At 45.2% G+C, this 19,841-nt stretch overlaps 1 protein-coding gene across 3 annotated transcripts in view; it reads left to right on the top strand.

The window, feature by feature from the left end:
- Nucleotides 1-19,353, top strand: part of Tnfrsf19 (TNF receptor superfamily member 19) — a 99,109-nt gene extending 79,756 nt beyond the window's left edge. For all 3 annotated transcript variants that reach the window (XM_006986326.4, XM_016004919.3, XM_016004918.3), the window contains exons 6-10: nt 9,945-10,109; nt 11,049-11,174; nt 12,689-12,791; nt 13,782-14,178; nt 16,745-19,353. In XM_006986326.4, the coding sequence (XP_006986388.1) occupies nt 9,945-10,109; nt 11,049-11,174; nt 12,689-12,791; nt 13,782-14,178; nt 16,745-16,753 (800 nt within the window). In that variant the 3' untranslated portion in view covers nt 16,754-19,353. The remainder of the gene's footprint in view (nt 1-9,944; nt 10,110-11,048; nt 11,175-12,688; nt 12,792-13,781; nt 14,179-16,744) is intronic.
- The last annotated feature ends 488 nt before the right edge of the window (nt 19,354-19,841 follow it).

The raw sequence follows: 19,841 nt of genomic DNA, 5'->3' as shown, positions 1-19,841 counted from the left end.
AGGAGACGCTCTGGTGGGACTTCTCTGCTTTTGATGTGCACTCGGGTCAGTGCAAAGCTGAGTGAGAACTGGAAACAGCCCCGAGAGCGTGGGACAACAGTGGTCTCATGGGGTGAGATTTGCTTCTACTTCATGCACACAGCTGCTATCTATCCTAGGTACAGATGCTAGAAGCTTGGCTGGCCAGTGCTCCCCAGTCTCAGCTGCTGGTAAGCAGCGACGTCAGCAAACAAAAAACCCCGACAGACAGGCAGGCAGGCAGGCAATGATTTATTAGGGAAAACATGCAAATTCTTCTATAACCTTTTTGTTGTTGTTCACTTGAAAAATGATGCTTTTCTGGTTTGGCTAGCTTTATGGATACAGATGGTAATAACTATTAAAAATTTCCACCTAAGTTTTGTGATATGTTTCCAAATCACGTTTTGGTTCCTTGGGTTCAGGTGCACCAAGTCACCCCCTGGGTTGCCATTTGGTAGGGATTGCAGTCAAATCTGGTCTCACCGAGTTATCTGGTCCTCTGAACAATAAATAGCAAGTCTCCCGATCTCCAAATGTCTTTCTGTGTACTCTGTGCTTTTAAGTGCTTTTAGTGGTATTTTATAGTTTTCACTGTACAAATATTGGAGCCATCGAGGCTCTGCTTCAGGTCCCCGTGTCTAAAGCATGGAAGGAGCAGTGTAGTTCTGAGTTTCTAAGAGCTTTAGTCTTTTTGATGACTGCAGATAGAATTGTGCTCTTCCTTTTTCTTTCTTTGTGGTTGGTTTGTTTTTAAACAGGAACACTCTATGCCTAGCAGGCTGGTCTTGAAAGCACAGACATCTACATGCCCCTGCCTCCCAAGTGCTGGGATTAAAGGCGAGCACCAACACATTTAGCCTTCATTTTCTTTTTTGACTCATTGCTGACACTATATGAAATATAACTGGCTTTGCATATTTATTTGTAACTTGCAAATCTGTTGAATTCTTTTGTTCTTTTCCACCATTTTTAGTAATGCTTATGGTTTTCTGCACTAATGACCATGTCATTTGCAAACAGAGGTGGTTTTAATTCTTCTCTTACAGTTTGGGTGCTAGTTAGTTAGTTAATTTTGTTTTTCTTGGTTAATTCCTCTGGCCAGGTCTCCAAATACTATGCTGGATAGAAATGGTAACAGTAGACGCCCTTGGCTGCTTGATTTTCAAAGAACTCAGTTTTCCTCCCCATATGCGATATCAACTCTGCAATGCTCTGAGTGGGTTTCTAGCATTTTGAGGAAGATCCTGTTGCTTTGTTTTTAATCAGGAAAAGAGGCTGATGAAAGATGTGATTTTTTTTTTTTTTGGCTTTATTGAGATTATTTTGTAGTTCTTTTTTTCTCCTTTATTTTCTTCTTATATTGATTGATTCATTGAGTAATTGATTAATTGGTCAGTTGGCTAATTGCTAACCCTTGCCTTCACGGAACAAATCCTTCTTAGTTGCCTAGTCTGGGGGTCTGCGGTTGTTCCTAGTGTTCTTGTAAAAACTTTTTGCTTCATTTCCTGATCTTAATAGTTTTAGCCCTACCTCTTCTTTTCTCTAGCCCACCCAAAGTTTGTTGATTTTGAAGATTAAAAAAAAAAAACTGTTTTGTTCTATTGATAATGATTTATTTTTTCCTATTCTCTTTCATTGCTCTCAGCTCTAATTCTTCCTTTAGAATGGAAGATTAGATTATGAATTATTCATTTCTCTCTCTTTTTTTTTTACCTCAGTCATTTATTGCTATAAATAGTACAACTGTTGACACATCCTACAGATTTTGGTACATTGTATTTTGATTCATCTCAAGTTATTTTCTAATTCCCTTGCCATTTTTTCTATGACTTATTATTTAGAAATACGTTGTTAACATACCAAGTATTTTGCTCATTTTTCCAACTTCTTTCTTCTGTGATCCCTAATTTTATTCCACTGTGTTTGGAAGATATTTTGCGTGATTCCAGGCGTCTCGGATTTGTTGACACCCCCTTCGTGACCATCCGGGACACACTGGAGACTGCTGTTCCGGTGTTGTTGAGTACTTTCCATTCTCCTTAGAGTAGAGTCCCGATCCCTCACAGAAGTTTGTAAACTCCTCCATGAGCGAGCTCTGCCCAGCAGCTTTGACATCATTTTCTTCAATCCCTAGTTCTCATTCTTGTTCAGGAAGTATTTTTGACTGACTTATACAGATAAGCTTAATTACTATAATTTCAGTAATGGATGTCTTGAGAGGATGTGGAACAATTGCATTGTATGTTTGTGGAAAGTTTTAAAATATCTTGAAAAGGCTTGTATCTGAATGCTCCTGGCAGCATTACCTAAAATAGCTATGAGGATTCAGAACAAAGATCATCAGACAGATGAACAAACCAAATACAGTGTATCAGTTCAGTGAAATATTATTCAGCCGTTAAGAAGGAGTGAATTCTGACGCATCTAACCCTGTGGATGAACCTTGAAGATATTAAGTAACAAAAGCCAGACACAATGGCCACGTACTATTGTGTAATTCCTTTTATGCAGAAACACATGAAAGTAATTGATTTATAGCAACAGAAAGCAGCTGAATGCTTGCCAAGGTCTGGGTAAGGGAGGGATTGCTTAGGGGGTGGGTTTTGGGAGGTATGTTGGCGGTGACCATGTTCTAGAATTAGCCATGCTCGCCACACAATGTGTTGAATATACTCAGTGTCTTTGCCGCAGAACTTTGTGCATATGTTTTTACAGTAAAAAAACAAGGGCCAGTGAAATGGCTCAGTGGAAAAAGGTGCTTGCTGCCAAGCCTGGAGACCAGAGTTCTGAGTTTCCTCCCCACGACCCACACTGGTACTCATGCTCAGACATAATATGGGCAAGGGGCAATAAGATAAATAAAGGTGAAAAGAGCTAAATCAAAGAAAATAAATGTTTACACGGTTTCAATTAAAATAGAATTATATCACTTCCCTCCTTCCCTTTCCTCCCTCCAGAAAAAAATCAATTTCTAAAATATAAATATGGCTATAGATAGAAAAACAAACATAAAAATCTTATTTTGAAATCATGTCTCTATCAGATATTAAAAAAATAAAGATCAAAGTCTGGAGTGAAGAAAATGTGCATGACTAAGGCTTATGTTCATCCATCATCAGAATGCTTGGTATGAAGTAGATGAAACACCCAGCCCTTTCGTTCATTGGCCAGCTGTGGCACATCTGGACTTCACATGCTGACTGTTACCATGGAGTTTTGTTTTCACCGGTTTAGATGAACAAGATAAAGCCTTTGCTCTGGGGCTGTGCCCTTGCCTCGCTAAGAGAGCACGAGCTCTGTGTTAGCAGCTTTCATTATCATTGAAGAGCCTGCCTGGAAAGAGTTCATCATCAGGTTCTAATTGTGCTAAACCTCTATTCAATTTGGATTTTGGTTGTTGGTAATGGTGGAAAGTCACAAAAAGCAGTGGAATGAATTGTATCTTTCTCAAAACAAATCTAAAAGTAAAGCAGATAAAAAATATTCTATTGAGAAATATTGTAAGATGTCTGAATTGTACTTGCATTCCAGGATAATGAATAGAATTGCCTATGCCAAAACGTGGCTGTCAGCAGGGAAGAGTACTGATGCTTCCGACTGTGTTACAGTTTCCAGAGGGCTCATCTCACACAGTACAAACCCAGATTAGCATCTTCGTGTCCCAACACTGAGAACACACAAGGCATTAGTGAGATCCTAACCGTAACATAAAAGGCATTAGTGAGATCCTAACTGTAACATAAAAGGCATTAGTGAGATCCTAACTGTAACATAAAAGGCATTAGTGAGATCCTAACTGTAACATACAAGGCATTAGTGAGATCCTAACTGTTACAGCCCAAGCCTGAAGCATCATTAGTTCATCTATCACTTGTTCTTTCCCGCTGTAGTAGCAAGACTCATCTCATTATGTGATGTGTACTTTAAAAATAGTATGTTAGGACTAGCACTAGAAAAGCCATGTGTTGTTTCTCCTCTTTATTCTTAAAAAAGTATCCTCTTTATTCTTAGGGATAAAGTGAGTTGAACTTGAGAAGCCATATTTGTGTTTGATATTAGGTCAAACCACAATATCTATGTTAGCTGGTTAACTAGAGTTTATCTACTGGTACAAAACTTGACCCAACAATCCCTTACACTATAGTTTGCATATATGTTTTATTTTAAGTGGTTGCAAAGAATTCAACGTAATGTAAAAACACTAGCATGGGCTAGGCCTGGGGAGATGGATTGCCATTTAAATTAGATCCCCAGAACCACGTAGACACTGGGTGGACATGGCAGCCCATCAGTAGTTCTGTACTGGGAAGGGAAAGACAAGGGATCCCTGGAACAAGCTGGAACTATCCATATGGATGAGATCTGAGAGACCTCGCCTCAATGAACAAGGTTGGAGTCCAGGAAGACTTCCTCAGGATTCCTATGTATGCACATGTACATATAAATATTCCCACATATATGTGAGCATACATGTATGTATATAAACCTCGCCTCAATGAACAAGGTTGGAGTCCAGGAAGACTTCCTCAGGACTCCTATGTGTGCACATGTACATATAAATATTCCCACATATATGTGAGCATACATGTATGTATGTATATATATATACACATAGACATGCACAAAAGACATGCATGCTCACCATGTTCACATTGAAAAGGAAGAAAAAGGCTTAAGCTTAAGACTCTGGCAAACCGAGGATTAACTATCTGCCCAACTTACTGTCTATTTACATGAAAAAAAGTCTGTGAATACATGTGGATTTCTTAAGTATAAAACCCTTACTGTGAAGCGTTATGCTAACACTTGGAAAGTGAGAGGTTGGGGGTTGAACAGGTGCTTCTAACTGTACTGGTCTTGATGGGAACTTGGAGAATGCTTTATAGAAGGTGAATGTGGGCTCTGTTGGCAGTTCTCTAACTGATCTGTCATTTCTCTTTACCCCCTACCCCCCACCTACTGTATTAAGGTCGGGATAAATAGATGTTAATATGCCTTATTTGAATAAGCTGATATGAATGCATATTGGTTCCCTTAATAATTATCTTGGCACCACATTAGCTTTGGTTGGACAGGAGACACAACTGCTGGGCATTTCTTGTAGATTAGCTGTCATTTTCTGTGAGTTATTAGTTAGCATCAAATTTGACATCCCCTCCCCCCATGGCTTCATGAGTTGTCATTACTAGGGGAGGTTGAGCTTTTGTTGGGTGTTCATTCTGAGGATGAGGTCATGATCTTCAGGGTTTGCATACTGATCAATGCCCACAGTAAGACTGTACTGAAGCTGCTCTTCGTAAACACAGCAAAGGCCATAAACGAAGCTGCTCGTTGCTCAAGCTGTGTCCACCTGTACTGCCATCAGACAGGAGGTACTCAGGAAACAGTCTCATCTCATTGACCTATAAGGTCTCATAGAATCAATGCTTTGGAGTACTCAGGGGCTAGGGTTTCTTCAACAAATACCCCTTTGCTCCACTGTCCATCAAGAAGCAAGGGTGTGCCAGAATCCCTTGGAGGCATTATAGATAAATAGTAAACAAGCTCAACAAGAGGACTGCTTTGTGTAAGGAATGTAGCTAGCTAGGGAAGAGGCCAGCTGCTCTACTGAAAAGACTCAAAACTATTTCTGCCAAAGTAAAACAGGAGTTTTGTGCCAGCCCAGCCAGCTGGGCCAGGGAGCATTTCTGCTGGGTGAGTTCAGAGGACAGCTTCCCACCCCGGTCCTGGGCCAGCCTTACTGGTATGCCTCACCTGTTGGGTCTCTTGCTTTTCCTACTTCCAGCTCACAGGTCACAGTGGAAGGGATGATTGGAGAGTGATTTGTCCATGAATTGAGATGATTCACACATCTCCACCCATCAACCTCCCCAGTAACTTGACCCTAGACATTGTCATGTCTAGCTGCAAAGGAGGCTGGAAGCATGGCCTCTTTCCAAGCCAGCCTAACTGCAATCGGGAGAATGACAATGAGCCAAAGTGAAGTGTATAGAATATTGGATGACAGCAGTGTCATGGAGGAAAAGAAAGCAGGGGGGAAGGGTGAAACCCTATGGATTGATAGTGCAGCTTTAGTTCCGTGAACAGCACCACTCAACAAACAACAGCTGAGGGAGTGATCTGCCTGGCCATGTGGGAAGAGCAGACAGAGGCAGTGACGGATAGGTGACAAAATGCAGGTTAAAGGAGGCAGTGTTTATTTGGGTTCATGGCAGGGGATACAGTCCATCATGGTGCAGAAGGCATGGCCGTGAGACCAGTTCCTGGCCGTGGCAACATGAGGCTGCTTGTTCACATCTCATTGAATCAGGAAGAGAAAGGGATGCTGGTGCTCAACTGGCTTTCTCCTTTACCCCTTTCAGACCCCCAGCACATGGGATGGTATTGCCCCAAATCAGGGTGGGTCTTCCTTAATCTTCTCTTTAGACTCTCACAGGCAAACCCATGGTTGTGCCTCACTAATGCCCTAGGTGTTTCTTAATTCAGAAACAAAATGGCAGTCCAAATTAGCCATTGCATGAGAGAAATGGATGTTCTTTTAGGAGAAATGGCCATGGTTGCAGTGAGGAGCCTGTCTGGGCCTATTGAGCTCTGGTATAACTCATAACCATGGAGACAGTTAGCAACCATGGTCCGTGTGAACCTGGCGTGTGGGCCACATGAACCTGGGTGCTGTGGGATGTTCTGTATGGCAAATGTGTTGCTCTGATTGGTCAATAAATAAAACACTGATTGGCCAGTGGCTAGGCAGGAAGTATAGGCGGGACTAACAGAGAGGAGAAAAGAAAGAACAGGAAGGCAGAAGGAGTCACTGCCTGCCGCCACCAGGACAAGCAGCATGTGAAGACGCCGGTAAGCCACAAGCCACATGGCAAGGTATAGATTTATGGAAATTGATTAGTTTAAGCTATAAGAACGGTTAGCAAGAAGCCTGCCATGGCCATACAGTTTGTAAGCAATATAAGTCTCTGTGTTTACTTGGTTGGGTCTGAGCGGCTGTGGGACTGACGGGTGACAAAGATTTGTCCTGACTGTGGGCAAGGCAGGAAAACTCTAGCTACACCTGGGGCTCAGAAAAAGCAGCCCACAAGTCAGACAGCTATGGGGTTCAGTGAGCTGCTTCATCTAGGTCTGTGGTGTAAAGGCCAAGTTCCTCTCCATGGGAAGCAAACAGGTCACAGGGTGACCACAGCATCCCCTGCAGCCCAAATGCCTGGACCTGGCTGGTTCCAAACTCCTCGGGAGGAATGTCAAGCCCCTCAACTTCACAGGGGCTCAGGATCTGCAGAAGAAGCCACTCTGTGATCTACCCTGGAGGAAACATACTCAGCAAGGAGAAAGGTTTGTTAGTGCCCGAGTGTAAAGTGGTAGAATTCCCTGGATTTTTGACCCTAGTTCCCTCCTTTCCTGGCCAGCCCTGTCTGAGCAAGGCCCTTTGTTTGGAAGGGTCTCCAAGTTGAAGGAAGGAACTTTTGGGTTGTTTTTGTTTATTTCAAAGTTTTTTTTTTTCATTTTACATACCAACCACAGTTCCCCCTCCCTCCCCTCCTCTCACTCACCCCCACCTTCCTCCCACCTCATCCCTTATCCACTCCTCAGAGAGGGTAAGGCCTCCCATGGGGAGACAGTAAAGTCTGGCATATCAAGTTAGGACAGGACCAAGCCCACCCCCCCACCCCCATATCGAAGCTGAGCAAGGTATCCCTCCATAGGGAATGGGCTCCAAAAAACCAGTTCATGCACTAGGGATAAATCCTGGTCCCTCTGCCAGGGGCCCCACAAACTGCCCAAGCCGCACAACTATCACCCACCTTCAGAGGGCCTAGTTTGGTCTCATGCAAGTTCTCCAGCTATCACTCCAAAGTCAGTGAACTCCAACTAGCTTGGGTCAGCCGTCTCTGTGGGTTTCCCCATCATGATCTTGACCCCTTGCTTATATAATCCCTCCTTCCTCTCTTTGACTGGACTCCAGGAACTTCACCCAGTGCTTAGCTGTGGACCTCTGCATCTGCTTCCATCAGTCACTGAATGAAGGTTGTGATGACAGTTAGGGTAGTCATCGATCTGATTATAGGAGAAGGCCAGTTCAGGCACCATCTCCACTATTGCTAGGAGTCTTAGCTGGGGTCATCCTTTATGGGTCCCTGGGAATTTCCCTAGCACCAGGTTTCTCTCTAACCCCATAATGGCTCCCTCTATCAAGATATCTCTTTCTTTGCTCTCCCTCTCTGTCCCTCCCCCAACTTGACCATCTCAATCCCTCATATTCTCTTGCACCTCCCCTAACCTCCCCCTCCCCACCATGTTCCCAGTTTACTCAGGAGATCTTATCTATTTCCCCTTCCTAGGGGAATCCATGCATGTCTCTCTTATGGTCCTTCTTGATACCTAGTTTCTCTGGGGTTGTGGATTGTAGCCTGGTTACCTTTGCTTTACATCTAATATCCACTTATGAGTGAGTACACCATGTTTGTCTTTTGGGGTCTAGGTTACCTCACTCAGGATGGTTTTTTCTAGTTCCATCCATTTGCCTGCAAATTTCATGATGTCATTGTTTTTACAGCCAAGTAATACTCCATTGTGTATATGTACCACATTTTCTTTATCCATTCTTTGGTTGAGGGGCATCTAGGTTGTTTCCAGGTTCTGGCTGTTATGAATAATGCTGTTATGAACATAGTTGAGCAAGTGTCCTTGTGGTATGATTGAGCATGCCTTGGGTATATGCCCAAGAGTGGTATTATTGGGTCTTGAGGTAGATTGATTCCCAATTTTCTGAGAAACCACCATACTGATTTCCAAAGTGGCTGTACAAGTTTGCACTCCCACCAACAGTAAAGGAGTGTTCCTCTTGCTCCACATCCTCTCCAACATAAGCTGTCATCAGTGTTTTTGATCTTAGCCATTGTGACAGGTGTAAGATGATATTTCAGAGTCATTTTGATTGCATTTCCCTGATGACTAAGGATGTTGAGCAATTCCTTAAATGTCTTTTGGCCATTTGAGATTCTTATGTTGAGAATTCTCTGTTTAGCTCTGTAGTCCATTTTTTTTAATTGGATTGTTTTGATGTCTAGTTTCTTGAGTTCTTTATATATTTTGGAGATCAGCCCTCTGTCAGATGTGGGGTTGGTAAAGATCTTTTCCCATTCTGTAGGTTGTCATTTTGCAGGACAGAACTCTTGTCTGTCCCCAAGGTTCCATCATTAGGACTGAAAAAAGTGGGCACCTTTAGGCATATGAATCTCTTGAATTACCGGACACTTCGATTCCCTGTGCATGTAAATAAATCTGTGCCTTTTCCTCCTTTTAATCTGTGTATTGTCAGCTCATGTCAGCAAACTTTCCACAGGTGGGAGGAGAGAAGGAAAATGTCCACTGTGGTATGCCAAGCCCTGGGACATTCAAGCCCTGAACCTATGGAGGTCAGGATGACCATCCAGCTTTCTGCTTCAGTGGGCCAAGGGCAGGTTTCTGAACCATACCGTGTGTTGAGGGCTGTGTGCTCCCAGTGTTATGGGGGCAGTGGGTGGAGTTCTAGGGTACTTGGGGATACAAAGTGCAGGGGTAACATGAAAAAGGATGGGGTACTTGATCATCTTCAGACCTCTCAAGTTGGTTTTCTCCACTTTTATTTTTATCATGTGAAAGCAATTGCTGATGATTTCCACTAGCTTCAGTGTGTTATGTCCAGGCTGCAACCGCCAGGCTGGGCATAGCCAAGAATAACTATGAATGGGGTTCAACAACAACAACAACAAAAACCCATAAACTTGCTTAGTAACCAGACTACAGGGTTCTGGAATGTGAACGTGGTGGGTGACAACATGGTGTCATAATGAGATAAGGTTGGACAGGCTGGAAGCATTTCAAGTCCAGGCTTGCAAAGGGTGTGCTGACCTGTTCCTTCCTGTCGCTTTCAGGTACCAGCAAGGTGAACCTTGTGAAGATCTCGTCCACAGCCTCCAGCCCTAGGGACACAGCCCTGGCTGCCGTCATCTGCAGCGCTCTGGCCACGGTGCTGCTCGCCCTGCTCATCCTGTGTGTCATCTACTGCAAGAGGCAGTTCATGGAGAAGAAACCCAGCTGTAAGTCTCCCGTCCCCCTGTCTTCCTGTGAAGTGAGCTTCTTAGCATTGCCACACAAGAGTTCACAAGAGACCTAGCTAAGACAAGCACCACCAACTGTTTAGGATACAAGGCACAGGAAAACAGCCCTCTGCAGGAATTTTGGACCATCATTGGGATGCTGACAAGGCTGTCATGTCCCAAGGGTGCAAGGCAAAAATAAAAATTGTCTATACCCCACATTCTTAACAAGCTATTTTAAACTGTGTGTGCCTCTGTATAAGAAGAGATGGGCAGTCCTCAACTTGCCATCATTCAGCTTAACAAGTCTTCAAAGTTATGATGGTGTGACAGCATACCTCTTAAGCCTCTCTGCTTCTCAATTACGTAGGCACTGTTAAGGAACAGGCCAGGCCGTAGCTTGGTGGTAGAGCACTTGCCTAACATATACAAGGCCCTGGGGTTGAATTCCCAGCACACATAAAAGTGTGGAGGTTAGATGCTGGAGAGATGGCTCCGTGGCTGAGCACTGGCTGACCTTTTAGAGAAAGATTCTGTTCCCAGCATCCACAAGGCAGTTTACAAGTGTCTGTAAGTCCAGTCCCAGGGGATCTGATGTCCTCTTCTGACCTCCATGGGTACCAGACATGCATGTAGCGAGCAGATACACATGCAGGCAAAATACCCTTACGTGTGTGTGTATGTGTGCGTGTGTAATGACACAGGCTTTGTATCGATTGATTGGCCCACTGTAGGCTAGCAGAAGTTTATGATCCAGGTTAAGTTATTCTAGACCAAGCACTAATGTTTGGAAGACTGGCATACAGAGTGTCTTTATTTTATAGTGAGTGTCTTAGGGTAAGCAGGAGTCTATAGAATAATGGTGTTGCCTCGTTAAAAACACAAAATGCCAGGCTTCCTATGGAGAAGTGTTGACTGTGGATCTCTCCTTTCCCCTAGGGTCTCTGCGGTCACAGGACATTCAATATAATGGCTCTGAGCTGTCGTGTTTTGACCAGCCTCGGCTCCGCCACTGTGCCCACAGGGCATGCTGTCAATGTCACCGGGACTCAGCCCAGACCTACGGTGAGCTGAGCTATGAAGGGCCCAGAGGAACCAGGAGTGCAGAATGGGACCGCAAAACAGGGCATTGCCAAGTCCAGCTCCTATTCTTCAGAGCGGGTGACAGCGGGTCACAGGCCGATTTCCAGTCACAGCTGCTCCATGTCAGACTCCCCTCTGCCCACTTTTGGTCTGGGTGCTCCAGGTCTCTTCAGTATTAAGAAAACAGGAATCCCCACAGAACTTGCGACCATTTTAGCAGCTGTCCAGGCAACTCGGCCTTTCTCGTTTAGAGTCCGTTTCACTTAGAATCCCTGTGCCTGCTCTGTGGAGGTGGGGCTGACATCCTTGTGTCTTAGTCAGAGTTACTGTTGTGATGAACACCGTGGCCAAGAGCAGCTTGGGAGGGAAGGTTTCATTTGGCTTCCAAGGGAAGTCAGGGCAGGAACTCACACAGGGCAGGAACCTGGAGGCAGGAGCTGATGCAGAGGCCATGGAGGGGTGCTGCTTCCTGGCTTGCTCCCCATGGCTTGCTCAGCCTGCTTTCTTATAGAACTCCCCCCACTACCAGGACCACCAGCCCAGGGGCAGCCCCACCCACAATGGGCTGGGCCCTCCCCCATCAATCACCGATTAAGAGAATGCCTCACAGGCTTGCCCACGGTCTCTTCTTATGGAGACATTTTCTGACGTGAGGCTCCCTCCTCTCTGCTGACTCCAGCTGGGTCAAACTGACATCAAGCTATCCAGCACCTTGGTCGTCTGGCCAGTTCAAACCCAACACTCATGTGACTGGTTTTAATGACACCTGTGAGGAAGAGGGACGTCCACGCCAGGGTCCAGCCACACCTGCCTCTTGGTCTGTTGCTGGAAATAGTCATTAAGGAGAGTTGGCACAGGTGGATATGTGCATCTGACCCAGCCAGGCAAAGGTGACATGACTTTTCTCTGCCCCTGACTGATCGGCATCAACCTGAGGTTTCTACTTCATGTCCAATCCCAGGCCTCAGCAGGTGACCCCCTACACATAAATCCCGCATGGCTAACAGTACTTCTGGTGTCGGTCTGGCCCATAGCCCTCTCTATTGTCCTGAGTTTCTGGCCTGTCTGGGTATAGTGTCTATGACAGCGCCAAGTCATCTCTTAGACGCTGTTATCTGTTTCAAGTTCCTCGTATTCCAGGCTGGCTGGACTGGCCCCTTGGAATCACCCAGTGTCTCTTTGTAATGTTGCAGAATGGACCAGCTCAGTCCCGTGTGTCACACATAGAATGAGATTGTTTCACCCTTATCCCCCCTTCCCTCCATCCTGACAGGTCTCACTGCACAGCCCAGGCTGGCCTAAAGTCCTCTGACCTGCTTCAGTCTTGGCACCCATGTGCAGTGGTGGCTCTGTATTTGAAATTTGCATTCCTCCTTCTGCTAAATAGTCACCCAAACGGGATCTGCTACCTTTCCTAGGGGACCAAGGCTTAGCTGCTATGAACAAGGAAGTTCAGGAGGAAAGGCCTGGGCCTCACGCTTTTCTGCCTTTCTCAGGGCCTGTTCACCTGATTCCATCCGTGTGCTGTGAGGAGGCCCGAAGCTCTGCCCGCGCTGCCCTTGCCTGTGGGCTGCATTCTACGGCTACCCTTCAGGAGAGGTAAGTACTTGCTCTTATAGTCAACAATGCCATACTCCTGTTTGCAAATATGTGTTCTCCTGATGTCCCAGCCTTGTGTTAAACTGTAGAGATCTGCTTCTTAAGCATTACCAATGACTTCTGGGAACCCGAGGGAAGAGATTCCCAAGCAGGGATTGTAGGGCCCAACGCTGCTGGTAACTAGTCCTGTTTCCTGGCACTTTTCTCCTGGCCACTTTATTTGTATATTATGTTCATGACATTCCTCTGTTTTTCCAAGATTTTATTTTAAAGCATAGATGCGTGTTTCTGTGTGTAAATATGTACACACAGTACAGGTGCCCTCAGAGGCTGACAGCGTCATACCCTCTTGGTGCTGGAGTTACAGGTGGCTGTGAATCTCCCGATGTGGGTGCTGGGAACTGAGCTCAGGTCCTCAGGAGCAGTGTGCACACACACGTGCTTAGCTGCAGAGTCGTCTCTCTAGCCTCTATTCCTGACATTTTTGTTATGTCAAAGTATGCTCACTTGTCACACTCTGCTGGCACACTGTTCCAGAATAACAATCCAGAAAACTCAGTTAAGACCTAAGAAAATGCAGATGTTAGACATTGGATATGCTTATAATAATTAGAAATATGTATAAAAGTCACTTTTAAGGTCAACGGAGTAGCTGCAGTTGCTGCACAGAGGAAAATTTTTTGTTTGTTTGTTTTTCAAGACAGGGTTTCTCTGTGTAGCTTTGCACCTTTCCTGGATTCGCTCTGTAGCCCAGGCTGGCCTTTGAACTCACAGAGATCCGCCTGCCTCTGCCTCCCAAGTACTGGGATTAAAGGTGGGCGCCACCACCACCTGGCTACACAGAGGCAAATTTAAAGCAATAGTTAGCACTGGGATTCTCAGCATGTTGCTATTGCAGCCATAGAGTTAAAACTAGCTGAAATGCTGTTTTGTAGTAGCGGTTTGTCACTCACTGTCCAATACTTACAAACCTTCCGGATGTGTGTTCAGAAACGCAGCTTCGGTGGGGGACACAATGCCAGCTTTCTTCGGGTCTGTTTCCCGTTCCATCTGCGGGGAGTTTTCTGATGGCTGGCCTCTGATGCGGAATCCTATGGGCGGCGACATCTCTCTTTGTGACTCTTATCCTGAACTCATTGGAGAAGATATCAACTCCCTCAACCCAGAAAAGGAAAGCTCCACATCTCTGGATTCCAGCAGTGGTCAGGACCTGGCTGGGACAGCTGCTCGGGATTCTTCTGGAAGTTTCACAGAAACTACTGACTCACCTAGAGGTGGTGGTACAGTCTGGGAGCAGACCCTAGCTCAGGATGCTCAAAGGACTGCAAGCCAAGGAGGTTGGGAAGGCAGTGGCAACCTGAACCTAGCCACACCTGCGTCCTTCCAGGTAAGACACTGATGGGTTTCAGAGTAAGCTTGGCTATGGCTTATGCTAGACTGGAGGGATCCAGTCTCTGTTCCCACTGTGAAATCTGGGGAGGTAGAGGAGAGATGGCTGTAATTTATTATTTCTCATACTCTACAGAAGACTGTTTTAAAGTAAATTTCAAGTCCTTTTTCCTCCTAACAAGCAGAACCATTTTATGAGGGCACAAAGGGCCCTCACACTCTTCACTCGTCGTCTGAAATCTGACTGCTGTATGTGGAGTGCCCCTGACAAAGAGGTGGCTAGTGGTGGCGGTACCTGGCCATCAGCCCCCATCTCCGCTGTGGTCAAGGGATGATGGTCTTAGGCTTGACATCCCGGGCATCTATTCATCACCAGCTCACTTAGAATTGAGCTCTCTAACGCCTCTTTGGCTCCTGCGCACAAAGCCACTGTCACCTTATGGATGGCGTTGACTTGGTTCCATAGCGTGGGCCTCGTTTGGAATTCAGAGAGGATCTTATTCTCCCACTGGGAAGCAGCCCCACCCAGCCTTACAGAAGTGGTGGTCTTTGCCTGGTGGGAGGCTGTGCTTTCTGAAGCATGATGACATCGTTTCCTGAACCGGTATTTTTGCACACTGGTGTTCTTGTGGGTGACTTAAGAGCCCCCCCTGGGGGGGGGGGCTGACGGTGATGGTCCCTGTGCAGGATGAGTATGTAAGTGTGAGAGCCACCGTTAGCCTCCACATGTTCGCATCTGTGCAGGGTGAGGGAATGTGGGGTGTTGGTGTTGAGCTACTTGAGGGAGGAAGCGAGCCTGTTTCCTGACAGGAAAAGCTTTCTTGGCGATCTTACAATTTTATCTTTTTGCTATTATTGGGGCAGAGAAGCACATATGGATATCAGGGGACAGTTACAGGAGTCAGTTCTCTCCTTCTACTACCGGTTCTAGGGATTGGACTCCACGCATGGCCGGTGCTTTACCCATGATCTCTGTTGCTGGCCCTCTTGGTACTATCTTTTAATGTCACCAGTGATGCTGCTATTGGGGAGATGGCTCGGCAGGGAACGGCGCTTCCTGCCAAGCCTGATGACCCGAGTTTGATCCTTGGAATCTACATGGGAGAAGGAGAGAGCTGATGCCTGCAAGCTGTTCTCTGACCTTGACGTGCACCAATGGCACAAGCATCCCCCCCCCCCCACACACACACAGGAAACACAAAATAATAAGCAACAAAAACTCAACAGGAAGGAACAGAAGGTTGGAGAGGCTCTGAGAGGGCCTGTAGCACAAATCTTAAATGGTCTTATTAATAAAAAACTCGGGGCCGGTATTGGGGTGAATGCTGAAAGATCAGGGAAACAGAACAAGCCACACCCAACCTCACCTCGCTAACTTCTCAGTTGATCTTGTTTCCTCAAACTGGAAGCCTCTGAGTCCTCATTCAAATGGACTTCAGCTGAACTGCTGCTAAAAAGCCTGAAAGTTTAAAAGCCTCTAGTTCCTGGTCCTCGTACTTTATATATCTTTCTGCTTCCTGCCATCACTTCCTGGGATTAAAGGCGTGTGTCACCATGCTTGACTGTTTCCAGTGTGGCCTTGAACTCACAGAAATCCGGATGGATCTCTGCCTCCAGAAGGCTAGGATTAAAGGCGCGAGCTACCACTGACCTCTATGTTTAATATAGTGGCTGTTCCATTCTCTGACCCCCAGATAAGTTTATCGAGGTGCACAATATTTCAACCACAAGCGCCCCCTAGTTCTCTAGTCTACCCATCTGCTTTTTGAATATGATATGCTTCCGGCAGTAGAGTCAACATGTTGGTACTAGAGCATCACTTGATCAACATATTTGGTAAAAATCGTTTCCCAGTATTCAAACAGACTTCAGACCCACTGGTTTCTAGACAACCTCTTTACCTAGAAATGTTTTCCGTAGGTTTACCTGTGTTGCCAATGCAAATTGCTGATGAACACATTGCCAAAGGGCAGTGCATGAAAGCAGGGTTCTCAGCAGCACTCAGCTGGCCGATGCCTGATCTCTTTTAGAGGGAGGCCATACTTTCTGTGATACTACCCCTTGCTGGGGGTACTCATCTTGAGAACATTGTGTCTGTTCAAGGGAGACCATTAAGAGCCATCCTAGTCTCTCTCTCTTTGCAAACATCTGCAAGGAGTGGGAGACTGAGGTTCTGTGACTCAGTGACAGATAGGGCGGCAGTGTTCAACTGGCCACCTTCGTTTCTGGAGGCCATGAATGACTTACCTCCAGATGTTTTAGGGAGCTCCATACTGAAGCAGAGCCTTCAAATGTTTGGATGAGGTTGATGAACAAAAGAAATGTTTTTTTTTTAAGTCCCTGTGATTATTATGGGTTACATTGTCATCTTTCAAGTACTCAGCACATACTGGTAATTGTGTTGTTGCAAGACTTTCATTACTTTCTCAGAGGACACAGTAAAGGATGCTTGAGTATGTGACACCACCCTTAGTAGGCATGCACAATCAGGTTTAGCAGGACCACGAAGCAGCTTTAATGTAGAAGATACCATTTTTCAAGCCTTTCCTCTGTTGCTGTTTTAGGATGCCTGAAAGCCATCTTCCTGAAGTGGAGGTGTGGGTCTGGACACGCCTGGGTTAAGGCTTACAGACTGAGCAGTCTTTGACCTTCTATGGCTTCTGGAAGCAATAATAAATCTGAACCCAACTGGCAGCATTTCCAGCCTTTCAACCAGTTGCCTCTGAGCCAGACCGGCTGTAAGCTGAAACCCCAGCAAGAATCAAGGAGAGACTGTAGGCGGCCTCAGGACCCGCACATCTTCCCTAAACAAGAACCTCAGCTGAGGGCATTTCGGAGGACCAATGGGTGGAATGTGCTGCCTGCGAAATTGTGGGCACAGCAAGCCCCAGCCTGGCTCCTGCTTACATTCATGGTGAATGTGGTTTCACAAGACCCAGAGTATAAACTTTCATAGACACTCTCTTTCAGAACTAACCCGTTACCCTACGAAAAAGCTATGGCAGATTCCTTACTTAGATTTTAGTTAGAGCTCTGGGGATTTCTATGGAAAAAAAGTCAATTTCTCATCAGCAGAATGGTACATGTCAGTGGTTTGAAGGGGTTTTGTAGCCCTGCCTAAATCGTGGTTTGGTGAAGTTGACTGGCCTATCTGTTATGAGTAGCTCTTTTGGCCTCTTCCCCACGAATGTGTGACAGAGCTGAGAGGAGGCCTGGGTTCTGGACTGTGGCCGTGAATGTGGTTAGAAATGTGGCATGAGGGGGGAGGGGGAAATGGCACTACCCTACTGTTAAACCACCTACTCTGTATATCCTGAAGTGTGGCTATGCGTGCTAGGGCTGGTGACTGTGGAAACGTGTGTTAGGTCTGCCCCTGTGCTGAGCTTACAAAGCCCAGGTCTCTTAGGTAGAAAGGAGATATTTATAAACATAGTAATCTGTGATCTGCATCTGAGCTTAGACAAAAGGCTTCCCTACATCCAGTGTGCTACTGAAGAACCCTTCAGTGAGCATCCAGTGCATATTAGAACGAGACATGGAAAGTGTGGTTGGCAGACAGTTTGGGAGAACAGGCTCCCTGGTGCCATGTACCTAACCTAGGCTCTGTAATACTCATGGTGTTCTCATGTGGGAGTGTTCTGTAAGGCGTTCCATCTTCTTCCATGATGGCATTTGCCTTCCAGAACAGTCTCTAAGGCTAAGGAAGTTTTTCTCTTCATCTTATGCCTTATGACTTCGTTGAGCAGGATTTACTTGGTTTCCAGGTTGAACTTACATCATCAGATCTGACCTCTGCCTTTCAACCCTTTGCTCTTGTTCTGTTACATTTACACTTTGAAAAGAGCATCAGTGTAATAGAATTCACTAGCACATCTGTTCTGAAGATGCCCTGCTTAAACTGGGCTCTTTTACCCAACACTAAACCCAAACATTGAGATGCTATCTTCCTAGACTTTTTTATCTTCTGTTCCCCGCCCCCCCATGATTTTCTCTTTGTAAGACATGAGTAGAATTTAATGAGCCCTCTTACTGTGGCCTCTCTCTATTCATTATTATAGCTTTTGATGTGTGTCTTTGGGCTTGTCCATATCTATTGCTTCACATGGCATCTGTTCTTCTACCAGATGTAGGAAGAACTTACCATAGTGTTCCATGGTAGTCCACATCTGTTTTCATGTCCACATGGTACCTAGTCATAACTGTTTGGCATTTTGTTTGTGTGTCCCCAACCCTGATGAGAATTTGGCTTTAGGAAAGTCATAAAATATTTAGGATTTAACCAGCTGACTTCCATGAGGGTGAAAGCTGCGCTCCCCCAAATGGCATTCTCATAATGCACATGTGTATGCCATTGTTTGCAACCCAATCATCTGTGTTATGACAGAGAGATGATCAAAGCCAGCAGGGTTGTGTTCCTTTGTGTAACCTGAATATATTCCCCACATGCCAAGCCCTGATGGACTTCAAAGACAGACACTGCTGAGGAAAGCCAGACTGATTGGAAGTGAGACTTTGGCCCCAAATCCCGAAACATCACTTTCAATCAGAAGAGAAATGCTGAGGGTTAAAAATTGATTTCATTTGATACTGCATTTGGAAGATCCCGGATTATCATCAAAAAGGAGACTCCTCCCACTGGCCACTCTAGAAAGATGCAATTGTGTTTTACATTTTATACTCTGTAAACAAGGGGGGGGAAGCTGCAACCTGCACTCCATGTTATTGGAACATCTTACAAGGCTGTTTACAAGGAGCTGGAGCGCTGATGCCAGACACTGGGATAGAGAGGCATTCAGGCCTAGGGGGCACTGGTGCCACCTTCACATGGCAGAAGCAAGGACAAGATGGAGAAAAGGATTGTTGGATCAGTCAGGGCAAGTCATGTGTTTTCTATTTTGAATATATGGAATATATTTTGAATTGTGGGGTTTTCTACTTTCAAGTTACTGCTGCTGTTACTTAGGATAAGAACTGCTCTCTGTGTCAGAAGAAAAAGAACAGAAAAGGAAAAAGAAACAATCATTGCTTTTAAGATAGTTTGTATCAGCTTAGATATCATCACAACTGTTTTACATACTGGAATTTACAAATTGTAAGTTATCACTTTCCAATACAAACCTTTTTTAATGCTTTTTAAAAATTGTGAAATAAAATCGATACTTGTCATTCTTAGTTACATGTCATCTGAGTGTTATAAATCATAGAGAGTAACATGCAAGTCACAGTTGAGGGCACACAGAGCCATTGTGGAGGACACATAGTCATTGGTGAGGGTCAAAAAGAGTCATTGTGAAGGTCACACAGTCATGGTGAGGGCACATAAACCACTGTGAAGGTCACAAAAAGTCATTGTGAAGGTTAAGCTTAGTCATTGTGAAGATCACACACAGTCATTGTGAAGATAAGAAGAGTCTTCCTGGGGTTAACATAGAATAATTGCAAAAGCACAGAAGTCTTTATAAGTATACACAAAGTCATTGTGAAGGTCACAGAAAGTCATTGTGAGCATGATAAAGAGTCATTGTAAAGAACATACATTTGTGAGGGCAAAAAATGTCATTGTAAAGAATAGCAGAATCATGTTGGAAGGCACACAGTCACTGTGAAGGCACATAAAGTTATTGTGAAGCACAGTTACTATGAGGGCATACAAAGTCATCT

Source organism: Peromyscus maniculatus, chromosome 9 (genome assembly GCF_049852395.1).
Source record: "Peromyscus maniculatus bairdii isolate BWxNUB_F1_BW_parent chromosome 9, HU_Pman_BW_mat_3.1, whole genome shotgun sequence".
NCBI classification, from domain to species: Eukaryota; Metazoa; Chordata; class Mammalia; order Rodentia; family Cricetidae; genus Peromyscus; species Peromyscus maniculatus.
This window is presented reverse-complemented; position numbering and strand designations above follow the sequence as displayed.